Here is an 18,162-nt window from a genome sequence, read left to right on the forward strand (position 1 = left end):
CACAATGGAATACTATTTGATGGTAAGAAAAGATGAAATAGGACCATTTGTGACAACATGGATGGATCTTGAGATTATAATGCTACGAGAAATAAGTCAGACAGAAAAAGCAGAGAACCATATGATTTCACTGATATGTGGTATATAAACCAAAAACAACAAATGAACAAGACAAACAAATGAGAAACAAAAATTCATAGACACAGACAATAGTTTAGTGGTTACCAGAGGGTAAGGGGAGAGGGGTTGGTAGATGAGGGTAAAGGGGAACAAATACATGGTGATGGAAGGAGAACTGACTCTGGGTGGTGAACACACAATGGGATTTATAGATGATGTAATACAGAATTGTACACCTGAAATCTATGTAACTTTACTAACAATTGTCACCCCAATAAACTTTAATTAAAAAAAAAAAAAGGAAAGTAGGGCCCATAACCACTTTTCACTCAGGAGAACTATTACACTTTTCCTAAATAATTATTGCTTATTTAAAAAAGCCAACTACTTAGTTTATTTATTTGAATCTATACCATTCCCACCACCTTAGTTCAAGTCTTTTTCATTTCACACCTGAACTATAAAAATTGGTCCATAATTTTTTTTATCTTGTTTGGATTTGGTTCCTCCAAATTTGTCCACACTCTTAACAAAAATGGGTCAGTTTGGAATACCAATATGACACCATCACGCCTCTTCTAACATGGAATGCATTTCCATTGCCTGTAGTGTAAAGTCCAAGTTGCTCATTATGACATAAAAGACATTTCTTTATTTGGTCCCTGTCTAGACTCATCCTGTCTCTTTCTACACTTCTCAAAACTTACTCCCCAGGGAGACTGAACTATTAGCAGTTCCTTGAACTTGCTGTGCTTGTGGACACCTTCACACGTTTGTACTTGTTCTTGCCTTAATTGTCTGCTTGTTAGAAATTCTTCTAAGGCGCCATTACCTCTCTGACCACTCCCTAAAGAGTTAGTCCCTGGTTTCTGTGGGCCACTGATTTTTTTATTTTTGTGTGTCTCCCAGTAGTATAATTACTTATGTTCCCACATCTAGATTGTGAGCTCCTTGATAAAAGACTGTGTCTTATTTATTTTGGTTTACCAGTGCTCAGCATAGAATCTGAAATATCATATTGCTCAAAAATACTTATTTCTGAATTTATCTAGGTGCCCATGGCTATCGGATAGTTGAAAGGAAAACATCTTCATAGCATAGTAGAAGTGGAAGTCATTCCAAAATACTTGGGTCTAAAAGAAAATTTAATGGAATATGAAAAGTAAATGTAAAAAGCCTGCATGGTTAATCATGTATTTTGGGCATAGCATGATCTGTGTTTATATGCAGAAGGATTGAGACCTTAGAGTACAATTTTATTTTTCTTATTTTGATCCAGCTTTATTGAGGTATTATTGAAATATAGGAAAAGTTATAGTATAAAATGTGATGATTTGATATATGTATATATTATGAAACAATTACCACAATAAACTTATTCAGTACTTCTATTCCCTCATGTAATTACCAGTTCTTCAAATTTACCTCTGAAATCTATGCTTCAGATCTATCCCTGTCTTTAATTTTCCATTGCTGCTACTACCACTACCAGGGTTGCTCTTATTCTAGTATAAAAAGAAAACTAAATACTTCATTTATCCGATTTTTAAAGTACAAAAAAAAAATAAAAATCATTCGACAGATATATACTGAAAATATAACTTATATGAGAGATATGAAAAGTTGGAAGGAAGGAGCCAAAAGTCTAATGGGAGAAACTAACATACTTTGATGCTAGCATAAATAATCATCTCCTCTCTTGGCTCCAAACCCTAGAATGTATAAGAAAAGTATACATTAAAAAAATCACAAAGATGCCATAAAATAAGAAAGGGAATCCTTGATGGATTGGAAACAGAAATCTCAGGAAGATGAAAAGCACAATGGATCACATTAAAGCCGCAAGATCAAACAAGAGAGAATGAGAACCAAGGGACTGATTCTAAAGCAACACTGAACCAGCAAGGCTCTGAGCTTGGAGTTCGAAACACACAGCAGGGTTGTAGTGTAACGCACACTGTATTCCTCCAACTCAATTCTCCCTGCCAGCTCAGAACACCAAGAGCCACAGGTCAGCTTGCTTAACTGTCCCCACATCCCTGAGAGATAAGGTTGTAGTAGCCCCAAACTTAGAGATAAGACATTGAAGTAAGTCTGGGTAGAACTGTCATAGGATTAGAAGGTAAGGCAGGGAGGTATTGTGGAGGCAGAGGAAGAAGAGCGTTTCAAAAAGATGAAGCTGGCCAACAGTACCAAATACTGCTGAAATCATGGTAAAGTAGAAGATATTCCTGGATTTTGTCATTCACCTGTTAATTTTCATCCTCACATCACACTTTAATGGGTTGAGAAATGAATGAGATTTTTTAGTGGCAGAGAATCAAACTATTCTTTTAAGATGATCAGGAAAGGGAACAATAGAGAAATGGAAATCAGAGATCCAAACAGACTTCATCTGAGGTTTTTTGTTTGTTTGTTTTTCAAATAAAAGACAGACGTATACTTGGGCCTGCTGTGACACTCAGAGTAGTCTTCCTTGTGTGCAGCTCAAAATTAATGTTTCAAGTGCTTGTACTTAGACCCTACCATACATAAGCCATGAAGTTTCTCTTCTGAAGGTTCATTTTTTCCTTTCTCCTCAAGGTGATAAAATTGAGACTTACAATGGTTAAATACTGGAATATAAATATATATAAATAAAGAAACACACACACACACACACACACACACACACACACACACACACACACAGAGGATTCCAAAAAAATGTATACACATTTTAAGAAAGGAAAAAAACTGTATTAAAACTGTAATACTCAATATATACCAATAACAAAACACGAATACAAGTCATGTGTATACATTTTTTTTGGTACCCCCCGTATATATATATATCCCAGCCATTGTATTATATATTCTTATATATTATATTCTCATACATTCTATCTCTTAATATTAAGAAATACTTATTATTAATGTTATGCTCTTTGCACAGATGAAGAGCCCATGGCTCAGAGAGTTCGTATAAGTACTAAGCAATGGCGTTTTACTTAAGACCACTTCAAGTTAATTCCAAATAGACCTAAATATATTTTTTCTTCCAATCAGAGTGATACAATCAAACTTTTAATTTGTTGGGAGCAAGAATTTTGAAGTGTTTTCTTACAATCTAATGGGTCTGTTATTTATAGGGGACAATAAATGAAGACTTAATGAAGATAATTTATTTTATATAGTTGGAAAATAAAGAAAATTTGGGTGTCAGAAAACCTTCTAGAATCATTTCCATGTGATTGATCTGATACCCATCAGGGATGGATCACCTTGCATTATTATGTCATAGACATCTACACTTTGTTTTATGGCTACTATACAGTTATGCATATGTTCAAGACCATTAAGACAAATGACAGGAAATTACTCTAAAAATAATATCTCCATGACTGAGAGAAGTCCCTGAGAGAACACATAGTTTTCTCTGCTTTTAACAAACAAGGAATTGAACCTGAATCTGAAATGGCCAGTCTGGTTTTGGAGTGGGGATAATGTTAATGCATTTCCTTCTATGAGTATCAGATAGAAAACAAATCGAATATTCACATGTGCTGCCACCTATATAAACTACTCTAGGTCTGTGAACTTGTTTACTTATCCAGCAGTGGGTTTTATTGCATCAAATTGAATTTCTAAAAATGTTTTTAAGGTGGACAAATGCCAAAGAACATCATTTGAAAAATTTAGACCTTCAAGTTAACACAGAAGAAAGTAAGCAATGGGAACTCTGTGATCTGGGTTATCTGAAGGAGAGAAACAAAAGTCTGAAGTCCTTTCCAACTTTTATTTTGGAGGGAGAGATTTTATTAATTTCTGCGCATATCATACTGGAAGTGATTAAACCTTTCTTAACCAATAACAGTCAGTAGTGTCTTCACTCAGGGAATTACAGGTTTCTTTTGAATTTCCCAACTAAGTTGCTCACATGTTCTTAAAGCATATTCAAAACTTTTGTTTAAAAGGATTCACGATTGTCTTTATTTGGCAGGTATTCATGTATAAGCCAAAGAAAGGAAAAGTTCTTTAAGGATTATGAACTTCCTGGCTATAAAAGGCTCAACAGCTGTTCATGGATCCTTTAGTTACTCATAAACATCCGCTTGGAAATACACTATCCTTCTAATGGTTATTTAGGAGTTGCAGACCGTTTTTACAGGATAAATCACAGGTGATCATATTTTGTAGAATGTGTTAGTTATAGCTTGTCCATATGAGGAAGGTGAAATATTATATACTCTTGACAATTATACACTCTAGAGAAGGACACATACTCCATTACACGTCAAAGGGGAATCTCAATAAGGAAATAAAATAATGAACATTTATTACTTTTGTAACCATAAAAATGTTTTCATTTTGTTTTGTTTTGTTTTTTTTTAAGAGAAAGAAGAAATTCTTGTCTAGCATCTGCTATTAACTAGCTGTGACAGATAAATCCTTAACCTTCCTGGGCTTCAGTTTTCTTTGTCAAGTAAATCAAATGTGCTTCTATAACCTTTATATGGTTCAATTTCTATGTCAAAATTCTCTTAATTTTAATTCTCTTCTGTCCATATACAATGTAATTATTTTTTACTCAAATGTGCTTTTATTTTAAAGTTCTACCTCTAATATCGCTTATTATGACTTGATTACTAAAATTCCTTTTATATTTGAAAAGAGCTCTTACAATTCTCGTTTTAAAGGTACATACTTTCTTTTAAAAACAAGTTTCTATGGCAAATGCCTTCTTTGTTACTGCTTCCTATAAAATCTTTCACTTCCTATGGGGTAGAATATGTGACTTTAAAATCTGTTCTTCTCAGGAGAGTGAAAAAAACAGTTGGTTTCAATGTATTTCACACAATAAAGAAATATATATATATATTTAACTTTCAACATTTTGCTACTGTAAAACAAATAGAAATATGAAAAGGGAGTATCTACAAGAAGGTAAAAAGGATGAAATGAAAGCACAGGCAAAAGAGTGTGAGATCATAGACTGGTCAAATTTTAACTTTGGCTGGTGAATAATTTCTGCTGTAGAACTCAAACTCACAGTTAGGCTTGGGTTCCAAAACAGTGACTTCTATAAATTGCATCAACACCAAGTATAAACACATACTGCCTTAAATGTCCTATCCTAAGGGATGGAATCTGGTCATTTAAAATCTGATGATGTAGGTAAGTGTTATATCTCAGTTCAGTCAAAGTGATTACCAATTTTGTGCCATTCATCTTTGCATTTTCCCAGTCTATTCTGTTTATGATGACTATAGGCGTAGATTATTTCTTGTATTTCAAAACACTACTGTCCATTGCTTCATCTGTAAATATCATTAACACTTTTGACATTTTCACTGGGTTTAAATGAGCCGAAATATTTATTTGCTTCATTACCACATTCTAAACACCCTACTAGCCAATGAAGAGGCAGAGTCAGAGACTCTGTGACTCTGTGTGTATGTGTAATACTTTTAGTCATATTTACTAGAACAATAAAGAACAACTTTTTATTTCAACTTGAAACATTTTTGATGATATTTTCCCTGATATTTAATTTGAAGAATAAAACAACTGTATGAAAAAAATGAGAACGTCTAAAGAGATTCAGCTCTAAACCCCTTAACAAAGCTTACATTGGCTAGCCTGCAAGTATATTTAAGATTTAGTCATTGCTTCTATCATTCTACTATGTGCTTGGTACTTGAAAGACAAAAATGCATAATACAAGATCCTCCACACTGAGAAAACTCAGAGACTTATGCAGGAGCCCAAAATGAGAACAAATAATAATCATACAATAAGGCAACTGGAGGAGGATGCAGAGGCCAGAAACCAAGACCCAATGCTTGTTTAAGTGATTAATTGTAATAATGTCTTATGATTGTCAATTATTTAAGTTAATGCAGCATTTTTGTCTCTGCATTCTTATTTCCACCTCCATCACAAAGTTAATGAATCATCAATTTACAAAGGAAGAGAGCAAATGAGAAACAAAGAAAAAAGGAACTACAAAACAGCCAGGACACACTTAGTACAATGACATTACTAAGTCCTTACCTATCATTAATTAAATGTAAATGGATTAAATTCTCTAATCAAAAGGTACAGAGTAGCTAGATGGATTGAAAACACAAGACCCAACTATATATGCTACCTACAAGAGACTCACTTCAGCTTTAAGGACACACATAGGCTTAAAGTGAAAGGATGAAAAAAGATATTTCATGTAAGTGGAAACCAAAAGAGACCAGGGATAGCTATACTTACATCACATAAAATGAGGCAAGTGTTGTAACAATAAATAAAGAAGGTCATTATATCATGATAAAAAGGTCAATTTATCAAGAAGATATTGCAATTGTAAATTTATATGTACTCAGCATCAGAACACCTAAATATATTAAGCAAATACTAACAAATATGAAAAGATAAACAGTAACACAATAATAATAGAAGACTTCAATACCCCACTTTAAACAATGGATAGGTCACCAAAAATAAATTGATAATCAATAAAGAAATATTGAAAAATCAATAAAGAAACATTGGAATTGAAATATACTTTAGACCAGGAAACCTAACATACATATACAGAACATTCAATCCAACAGCAGAAGAATACACTTTCTTATCAAGAACACACAGAACATTCTTCAGAATAAATCACATGTTAGTTCACAAAACGAGAAGATTGACATCATATTAAATATCTTTTATGACCACAATAGTATGAAAGTATAAATCAATAATAGGAGAAAAATTGGAAAATTCACTGATATATGGAAATTAAATAACACACTGCTCAACAACCAATGGTCAAAGAAGAAATCAAATGGGAAATCAAAAAAACTTGCTTGAAAGAAATAAAAATGGAAGTACAACATGCCAAAACATATGGGATACAGCAAAAGAAGTCCTAAGTGGGAAGCTAAAGTGATAAATGCCTATATTAAGTAAAAAGAAATATCTCAAATAAACAACCTATTTTTACATTTCAAGGAACTAGAAAAAGAATAATGAAGTAAACCCAAAGTTAGCAAAAGGAAGGAAATAACAGAAATAAATGAAATAGAGACCATAAAACCAATAGAAATGATCAATGAAGGTAAAAACTGACTTTTTGAAGATAAACAAAACCTGACAAACCTTTAGCTAGATTAAGAAAAAAAGAGAAGACTCAAATAAATAAAATCAGAAATGAAAGAGGAAACATTATAATTGAGACCACAGAAATACAAAGGATCATAAGAGACTGCTATGAACCACTACATGCCAACAAATTGGATAACTTAGAAGACATGGACAAATTCCTGGAAACATGAAACCTACCAAGACTTAATCTTGAAGATATGAAAATCTGAACACACGAATAATGAGTAGAATATTGTATTAGTAATAAAAAACCTTCCAACAAAGAAAAGCCAAGGACCAGATGGTTTTACTGGTAAATTGTACCAAAAGTTTAAAGAATTGATGCCAATCGTCAAATTCTTCCAAAAAATCTAAGAGTGAACACTTCCAAACTCACATTATTAGGCTAGAATTACCCTGATACCAAAAGTAGATAAAGACACTGGAAAACAAGAAAACTACAGGCCAATATCCTAGATGAATATAGGTGCAAACATTTTCAACAAATATTAGCAAACTGAATTTAACAGCACATTAAAAGAATCATACAGCATGATCAAGTGGGATTTATCCATGGAATGCAAGGATGGTTCAATATATTCAAGTCAATAAATGTTATACACCACATTTTAAAAATGAAAGATAAAAATCATATGATCATCTCAATAGATGCAGAAAAAGTATTAGACAAAAATTCAACATGATTTCATGGTTAAAAACTCTCAGCAAATTAGGTATACATGGAATGTTCCTTAACATAATAAAGGCCATATATGACAAGCCCACACCTAACATACTCAATGGTGAAAGGTTGAAAGCTTTCCCCCTAAGATAAAAAACAAGACAAGGGTGCCCCCTCTCACCACTCCTATTGCCATAGCAATTAGACATAAAGAAGAAATAAAAGGCAACCTAATCAGAAAGGAAGAAGTAAAATTGTTTCAGTTTGCATGATCTTATATGCAGAAAATCCTAATGATCCCAGTGAACAACTGAATTAATAAACAAATGCAGCAGAATTGCAGGATACAAAATCAATATACAGTAATCAGTTGAGCTTCTATACACTAACAACAAAATAGTTGAAAAAGAAATTAAAAAAAATAATCCCATTCACAATAGCATAAAAAACAATAAAACATTTTGAAGTAAATTTAACATTTAACTAAGGAGGTGAAATATCTGTGCACTGAAAACTTTAAGACTGTGATGAAAGAAATTGAAAGAGACACAAATAAATGGAAAGGTATCCTGTGTTCATTGACCAGAAGAATTGATATTGTTATGACACAATGTTCATACTATCCAAAGCCATATATAGATTTAATAGAATCTCTTTCAAAATTCTAATGGTATTTTTCACAGAAATAGAAAAAAAAATCCTAAAATTTGTATATGGAATCATAAAAGACCCCAAATAGCCAAAGTAATCTTGAGAAAGGAGAATAAAGCCGGAGGCATTTCTAAGTGGCAAATACATACAAATTAACTTGGTCTAAATACTAAAATTAAAGTCAGAGATAATACAGAGAGGTGTGTTACTTGGTATAATATGGTAGTAGACAGAGACTAATGTGTGGTCATATGACTGTGTGTGCTCTCTTTATTAAAAAAAACCTGTAAAATGTGGGTTGATATGTTTGAAATGTTAAAATATTTGTAAAATTTTAAAGGATTTGACTATGCACTTGTCTCACTTTACTTAACTTAGATACCAAACTAACAATGGTATCTCCACGAAGCTCACGTGAGGTTGCTGTTACTCAAGAGGTAAATGGCCCCTTCAAGACATAGGGCTAGACTTAGGGCAGACTCCTTGTTTGGGTTCCTCCCACCAGATTATATTGCCTCTGGAAGGGACATTTGGAATCCTTAACTGTGATTTGCTTTGTATTGAAAAAGCCAGCTCTCCTTTCTTTGCCCTTATGAAAACAGTTCTTTGAAAGCAGAATAGAAGTCATTGGGAAAACATGATTTGAAATGCAAATGTTCACCTTAAATACAACCTTTCACAAACACCTTTCAGTAATGCATTGTAATCATCTGAATGTGTATCACGAGTGTCTTCAAATAAAAATTGAATGTCAGCATTTTGATAAAACTCATGTACACAGTGTAAGGAATCTCTTTATATCTAGATTCCTCGTAAAGTAAATGTGCCCATGGTTACATTGTTTAATAACCAACTTGGAAGGTTAAATTTGCTTTTCATTGTTTTCTTAGGAAATAAGGGTTAGTGTTGTGATAATCAGTGAGGGGAATGATAGATTTGCCTCATGTTTGTTTTATGAAATTACATGAACAAATTAACAGCAATACTAATCTCATTTCCTTCAATAAGAAATCTAAAAGGATCACAATAACTGATGACTATTTCCAACTTTGTGGTATTTTATTTTTCTAGTCATTTTCTAAGGAGAGCTTTTTAAAAATAGAAAGTCACCACTAAGTTCAATTTAATAAACAGGGGTATTCAAAGTAAGAAATACTGAGTCATTGCTTAGAATATTAGGATTATATAAAATATGATCCCAAAATCTCAGAAACGTTCAACAAGTATAAAAACTAGGACAACCATATAATGTATTGAACAACTAGGACATTTCTGAAAGTGAAAGAGAGTGCTATTCATCATGGAAGCGAAACGTTGGCCATACATGGAGACGGTTTAGGTCAAACCAGGATGTATGGTTATCCTAACATGAACAGAACACCAGTCATTCTTCATCTATGTCAGTTAGCAAGTCTATTTACAAGCTTCTCCAGCTGATACGTTTGGAGTAAAACATTTATATTTTTCTTGTTAGAAAAGTAACAAAAAAATCCAAATAGTCTTCTTTTACAATCTGGCAAAACTGTAGGCTTAAATCCATTTACTCTAATTACTAGGATGTTAAATTATTTTGAGAAAAAAGAAAACAAAGATTTTTCACACTTTATTTCAAATTTCTATTCTCTATTAGCTTTAGTCCCTACTTTCCCCCTATTTAACCCTTTGTGCTTGTTTTCAGGACACTCATAAAATAAGAACAGTAGCAGCACCAATCAATAATTTATTCAGTCATTCTGCAAATGATGCTGAGTTCCCACTGTCTGCCCAGGCCTGTGCTAGGCTCTCCTGATGAGAGATAATTAGAAGTAGTCACTTCTGGTAAGAAAGACAAATGATTTAGAAGAAAAAGATAAGTGTATAAATTACTATAACCCAGGGCATAATGATATATATCTATATCTATATCTCTCTCTATATGTATATGTGTGTGTATATATACATATATATTTGTATATATATAATTTTATATATAGTACATATATTTGTGTATATATATATATATATATATATATATATTTATAGAATGTAGTATGGGAGTTCAGTGGTGGGAAAGCGATATGAGAAAGGTATTCGGGAGCAGAGAGGCCCATAAGTAACGTCACAGAAGAAGGAAAACACACGCCTTCTTTGAGTGTTGCTGAACTGTGGAGTTTGACCTCAAGTTGTCTGGAAAAGCAGGGTGGTGACTGAGTACAAAGGATTTTCAATGCCAGGCAGAGAATGTTCGAGTTAATTGAAGGGCTCAAATCATAGGAGATGATGAACAGGGAAAGATCCTATGAGAGTGCCCTTGAGGAGAGGTGAATAGGATGGACTGTAGAGACTAGGGACTGACTGTCCTGAGGTGATCTAGAAATAGAGTAACATTCTAGGCAGGGGAGGAGGCAGTGGCGGTATGAAGGAGGAGCATGCCCCAGAGGGTCTGGAAATATAAGCCCAAATATATGACAACTGACTGGTTTGGCCTCCATGATTAAGATTTTAATTTGACATAATAGAGAAAATGGTGGTATCATTAACAGATATTGCAATGAACCAACTCCAAACTGACCAAACACCATTTTATCTTAAACGGTCAAGTAATAAAAATATTTTCACACTTCATCTAGATCAGTTTTCAATTCAATAAATTTTCCAAAAGAATAAAACATATGAAGGTGATTTTTTTTTAAAAGAAGGATGATTTTATTGCTCCAGTAGTAAGTGGCATAAAATCATTTGGATATTTCATTAATAATTCTAAAATGTGACTAGCAAGTGGAAGAAAAGGGACTGGTGAAATATAAAGAAAGCATCCACTGAATGAAAAAAGGCTAAAGATTCTATACTTTCATACTGTACACACTATTTTTCTCTTTCTCTACTACCCACTGCAACATAAGGATAATATGTAGTCTCTTTATGAGTTATGTGTCAAACCAAAACATATTCCTTCCATCACTTGTTTTCAAATTCTTTGATCCATTTCCCTCTCTAAATACCCAGAGATTGCCAGAGTCAGAACTGACTCCTTGGGGAGGCGCTCAGTTTCCTGTCCATTGTAGGGTATCACAAACTTGCTGAGTGACCCCTTGGTGAAGAAGTTACAGATACAAAGAGTACAAGGGTGGATTAGACAATGTGTCAACTTCATACCAAGTATGAGAATCTATGATTTTATTAAATGGTAATCGGTAAAGATGAGTTTTCATGGAGACCATTTAAATTCTAGTTCATTACTTATCTCTCCATATTCCGCCCTATTTTGGCCCTTTCCTTGGAAGTGCTTAACTGAAACAAAGATGGTACTAAGAGTAGGATCCCTGACATAAAGAACAAATACCTATTACAAAGGGAGAGAAGAATCTGTTGTAACTGCATGGCAGTCCCAGGTTCCTTTCTAATTCTTTTGTATAAAAAGGAGGAAAGGCACTGACTGCACTGCCCAGAAGTTGGTCCATGGAGACGGCAAGAATTCATTTATTTGTTCATCAAATATTTAGCCCCTATTTTGAAACAGGGGATGTGATGCAATGACGAACAAGGCAGATAAGGCCTCTGCCCTCACAACCTAGAAAGGAGCTACAGAGCTCTCTCACACGTGTTGCTGGAAGATTTTACCCAAAGCCGGCTTCGCAAATCATGAAGCTGCTCAAATGATATGACTGAAATTTAGTTAATGTTTATCCTCTTGCTAAGTTCTGAATGAACATCTTCTTGATTCATACTTCTCTTTTCTTTAACTAAGTAAGAGAGAGATTATATATTTAAATTCTCATAAACACTCTGCATCTATTCTAAGGGATCCAGCTCTAGGAAATAAATTTTGCAAAACGATACTTCTCGGCATAGCATAAGGGTTTACTTATGCTTTGCATAAAAATTGTGAAGAACTCGTTAATATGCTAAATGTTCTTTCCTATTTATAGACATTGGCCCAAGTTTGGTTTTTGGTTAACATGTACACAGAAATTTGATACGTACAGAAGGTTCTCCTTTCCACCTTTAATACCTCTTCAAGCAAACTGCTCAGTTCCTTTTCATTGTGTTGACAATACACACCTAAGGGGAACTCTAAGTGTACTTTATTCAAACTGTTGGATATGTTTCTTCAGCCTGATCTTAGGGGGAAGCAGTAAAAATGATTTCAAATAGCATTTTCAAGTGATGGAAATCTGTAGGATCAGAAATGTTGGTTACATTATTTACTTGTCTTGGATAACGTGATGTTTCATGCTGTCAAAATGTTGCACTGATTAGTTAGTTGTCCGACTCTATCAGCACTGACGTTTGAGAGTTAACAGCAAATGCTGCAGAAAATTCAACATCTTCCTTGCACTCAGGCAGTAGCAAACATATCTTTATTAGGAGTTGGGTGAAAGAATGTTATATTTCTCGAAGCTTTTCCCATTAAATTATTTCTGGTAGAGGTTGGATTTGAGATCTGCCTCTGACTTGCTAAGGGCTATTTATGATTTATTTCAACCTTTAGCTGGCTCTAGGAAAAAAAAAAAAAAAAGGAACAAAGTTGAAAATAAAGAAGAGGAGATGCTTATCCTCAGTGGTATTTCAGTAGACGGAGCACCCTGACTCTTATGATAAGTGCATTGTTTACAATCAAAAACATTTTTATTTTTTCTCTCAAAAATAAAATTAAAATCCTTCATCATTTTTAATTGCAGAACAAGTGCCATCATTTTTTAAAGAGAACAAATTTCAAGCTGTGCATCTTTTAATGCAGACTGTTCCTCTGAGACTTTTCTGAGGCACAGTGGGAGAATTTTAAACCTAGTCAAATAATTTTCTTAGGCAAAGTGGTGATAGGCCATGGTGAGATATGGGTGTCATTAAAATTTTATAGGGGTCCCTAACACACCACAGTCACCATAACATTGACACATTGACCATAATATCTCCAAAGAAGCATTTGCTGCCTATCATAGCTCTGATGGGAGCTGTTACAGTCAATCAATGCAATAATCTGCATGTTAAAAAGTCCTGAAATATGTATTTACAGGGTAGTCAGATCTGTTTTGGTCTATTGGGTCAATAATCTACGTACTAAAAGTCCCTAAATATACATTCACAAGATAGACAAATCAGCTTTGGTTCACTGAGTCAACAGTAAGTAGGCCTTTATAAAAAGGTTTAGGTAGTTGCATAGCTTGCACTTTAGCAAGTTCAGAAATGCAGTTCTCTACACTTTCTGTCATTTAAAGAGTGGATTTGCTATGCTAGTTTCAGTGGATGTCAGAAGCTGTGTTTCACTCTGGCCTATGATATTTTGCCTTTAAAAAGTCAGAAGAAGTAAAACCACTATAGCATAAACTATATTCAAGCTATGAGGCAAGTAATGGAAACACAGACATTTAGGCAGAGCCCTCTGGACCGGGGTGGAGGGTATCCTTCCAGACTGTCTTAGCACTTCCTCCATCACCATCCAGGTCCAGTCCACAGCTGCCTGTCACCTGACTGCTCTGTTGTAGCCTTTGCTTCCTCACTGTCAATCTCATGCCAGCAGCCAGAGGGATCTTGCTAGGGCTTCAGAACATGGCCCTGCTCTTTCTTCACCAGCAACTTTGCATTTCATAGTAAAAGCCAAAGGTTACTCAAGCTATGCCCCTCCTCACTCTAAGTTCATCTCCTACCATCTCCCCGCTTGCCGTTGTTTCCAGGGCACACTGGCTTCTGCTGTTCTTTGAACGCACCAGGCATGCTCCTGCTTCAGGTCCTTTGTGTTTCCCTTCCCTGTATCTGGAAAGCTCCTCCCTCAGATATCCACATGGCTAGCTCTCTTACTTCCTTTGGCAGTCTTAGGAGAGAGGTCTGCCCTGACCACCTTGTATAAGATCATAACACCCCATCCCAACACCACGCATTTCTTTCTACATTACCCAGGCTTGTTTTTCTCCATAAGCACACATGGATCACCATTTAATATACTACATCATTACTTACTTGTTTGTTGTCCATTTCTCTCCCCTAAAGGTTAAGCTGGACTAGGGCAGGGGCTTCATGCGTCCCAAACTTAGATGAGAATTTGGCATCTTTAAGTGCTCATGAAACAAGTGCTTTATGATACAAATGAATGAAAGCAGATGAAATGGAGTCTTCTTTCTACTTCCCCAACTACCTGCTGGTGTGTATACATATTTAGGTTGAGAGAGAATGAGTATCTCTTTCTGAGATAAAGTCCTCTCTTTGGCCAGTTTCCTATAATATTTTTTAAGTGGCACGAAACGGGTCCTCCATGAAGGTTTTCATCCACTGCATCCCCAGAGCTACTGGGCTATGACAGAGCTCCTGGAGGAGCTGGGGTCATCCTGCTGGTCACAGAAACACTTGACCAGTCTGCTTCTAAGTACAAGAGAACATCCAGATGAGATTAGCATTTCTAAATCTCTCCCACTTATGTGGTGGCCACAATCAGCCCTGGTGATAGCAGTGGACTGACTAGATTTTACAGTCTAACCTGAGGCCACCATGATGGATGGTGTGTGCACCTCTGCCACGTTAATGTCACGAACTAGGGAGAACTGGGTAGAATCATTATTCTCCCCTAAACTTGGTCAATTATCCTTGGGGTATTCCCTCAAGTCTATACCCTGACCTTGAACTATGCCTCATGTTCTCAAATGTATCCTCTCGCATGATTGCGGCTTGTCACAGTAACTTCTTTCTTATTTAAATTTTACAGGAACATTCTTTATTTCAATCACTCAGAAAGGTGCCTTTGGCTATAGAATCACAACTGACAGCAAATTAATGACTATGATGTTGTGATTAGTTGAGATTACAGGCTACAGAAGACTTGTCTGAGCATTTACCCCTGTCAGTCATCACACTGATGCTGGCATGTATCAGTGATTCGTATTGGTCAAAAACGTCGTAGTTCAGTTACAGTAGTCCTATAGAAAGGTAAGGAAACCTGTCTGGAATGTCATATTCAATGATATGTTAATGAACTGAAAGTTTTTTTTTTTACTATTAACCTGCTTACGCTAAGTGAGTCTCTCTTCCATGCCCTCCCCCAGCACACAGATTTACTTTAATAAAGTTTTAAGGCACAAGCTAAATGAAAAGCTGAAGGTAATTTCAGTCCCCAAACCCAAAGTATTCATTAACTGAAAGGAAAACATCATTTAATCTTGAATTATTTGGGTAAGTGACTCAATTTTGTAATTTATTTTGCATGAGTAGACAAAACTTAATGGGTATTTCAGTACATACCAGTACTTGAGTGGATTTATAAAATAAAACTTTTTAATCAACTTAATGGAGACGAGAGGATAAAAATTAACATGAACAATAACAATGACAAAACCTTCTACTCAGATATTAAGTATCATTCCACATCCTTCCAAATTCTGGCTGAAAAGCAATAATGATTTCTGTAATCCCTAGCAATGACTTTTGCAGGGAGAAGGTTTCAAATAAACATCTATTTGCTTTAGGTGAGCTTCACTGAATCAGCCTTATTTGATTTCAGATTCTCCTAAGGGAAGAGATTTCAGGATTTCCTGGTTGTAAAATGGAAAACAACATTTGGCTGAACTTGTATGACATCATCTAAAGCATTAAAAGGGCAGATAATCATGGGTTCTCTGCCTGTTTACCAAAGCTTCTTTACCTCTTCAATCTATTTTATTTCCAAATGTCAGAGTAGTCTGAAACCTTTCAAAGATTTACAGACTGCAGAAGCAGAGGAAATATTAGGATAGATCTTTTAACTTTTGTGAAAGCTCTTAAATAATTAATAGGCGGGCTTTTGAAATTGCTATATATCAGTACAGATACTCTAACATATACCTTGTGAAGGCTAAACATAATTTAACAACAAAGGGCTTGAGGCCATCTCTCTTTCTAGAAAGTCATTAAAACTGCTCTTGAGAGTACATACTTGAATCCTAAATAAAAAGAATATTGAATTTGTGAAGGGAAGGAATATAACATATAACAAAATTTAGTTTATCAATTCCAACTAAAATATACAATGAATGAAAATAGTAAGCACCATCTTGGTTTTAAATACAATTTCTTTTCCAAACTCTACTTGGAAATTCTCTTATGTTACAGAAAGAAGAAAAAAAAATATAGCTGCCATAATATTATTTATAAAAAGCAACAGCGTGAGCAAATTAATTTGAAGTTTATATTACAAAAATGTTTTCCAATATACTTAAAATACTAGAGCCAAATAGCTAAAACAAATATTTAAAGGATCTTATTTCAGATATATACTAGACAAAATATTTCCCACAGTAATAAATTAATTTTGTCTTTGTTATGCAAAACCCCTCAACCATAACTTTGTGAAGAAATGTGAAGTGGTGTGAAAATGATCTTACCTCATATTCAAAGTCCTCTGTTCTGTCTGCATCAGCAGGCAAGCTGGAAAGATACTCATTGTCCTCATAAAATTCATGCTCCACCGGGTGAAGAGAATGGCAGCTATGGGGAATGTAGCAATATGATAGGAATGGATCAAAAGGGTTGCTTTCGAGATTAAAAGTGATTTTAGAATTTCACTGTAGTTTTTTCTGCTTTGCAATAAGACCTATAGTTGATCTAGCCTTTAAATGAACTACCACTCAAAATGAGCAATTGCTTTTCTTTCTCCACCTGCACGACGTCCATCAATTTGATTTTCTGAGAGAATTCAAAGATAAGGGCCCATGGTCAGAGCTACATTCTATGAAGCCTGATGTGAAATCTTTGACAGGCCACGGTGCTTTTATTGATACTCTCTGGTCTGCTGCCATTCCACCAAACGTGACTAGCTCCATATATGGGTATGTGGCATTTGAGATTAGAGTCTACCCAAAGAGGAATATTTTATAACAAAGTACTACCAATTTCATAATACACAGCCCCAAACTGGTTTTTGAAATCTATTTTCAAAAGCACATATTTTTCAGATTGTGAAACGTACTCACATTGCCCCCATTCCTTAAGACCTCCTTTCTCATTCTCTCTCCTAACCCACATTTTCCCTTCCTTGATGAAAGGCACGAGTATAAATCTTAAAGAGCATTCATGGTGATCACTTACTGGAAACTTCTATAAGCCACAGGTGTTTCAAAATGAGGGGAATCCAGGGTTTTGTATATGACTTTTATATATCCTTTAACTTTTGGGCAATGTTTTAAATAATTGATAGAATTGCTTTCAAATTACTATATGCTATGATAGATACTACACACTACATCATGTAAAGGTTAAGCATAGTTCAACAGCGTAGGGCATGAGGTCATCTCTAGCTCTAAAAGTCAATGAAAAAAACTGAAGTGCAGTGAATCAAGTGCATTGCAGGGGAAACCGCTAAGCTCTGCCAGTGTGGACGTTCTTGAAAGTTGGAGTTAGTAACATACATTAGTTCCCTTACACTAACTGAAAGATGAGAGAGACCTAGCCTTGTGCCCTCAAACAGTCAGTGTAAATATTCTACCAGCCTCTTCTCACTACTATTGGCTCCGTACAGGGTGAAGCAATGTGAGTCCAAATAACAAAAACAGTACATGCGGCACCTTGCTTGCCGGTCTAACAGGTAAACCCTCCTTGCTTAAATCTGGACTGGCCCTGCAAAGCCCACTTGGGCTGGCAAAATGTCAAAGCTTGCT

The 18,162-nt window shown here is 34.9% G+C and overlaps 1 protein-coding gene across 2 annotated transcripts in view; it reads right to left on the reverse strand.

Moving 5' to 3' along the window:
• Window positions 1-18,162, reverse strand: part of PDZRN4 (PDZ domain containing ring finger 4) — a 346,581-nt gene that overhangs the window by 42,718 nt on the left and 285,701 nt on the right. For both annotated transcript variants that reach the window (XM_019756349.2, XM_019756350.2), the window contains one exon: window positions 16,891-16,993. In XM_019756349.2, coding sequence (XP_019611908.2) covers window positions 16,891-16,993 — 103 coding nt within the window. The remainder of the gene's footprint in view (window positions 1-16,890; window positions 16,994-18,162) is intronic.

Source organism: Rhinolophus sinicus, linkage group LG02, assembly GCF_036562045.2.
Source record: "Rhinolophus sinicus isolate RSC01 linkage group LG02, ASM3656204v1, whole genome shotgun sequence".
NCBI lineage: Eukaryota > Metazoa > Chordata > Mammalia > Chiroptera > Rhinolophidae > Rhinolophus > Rhinolophus sinicus.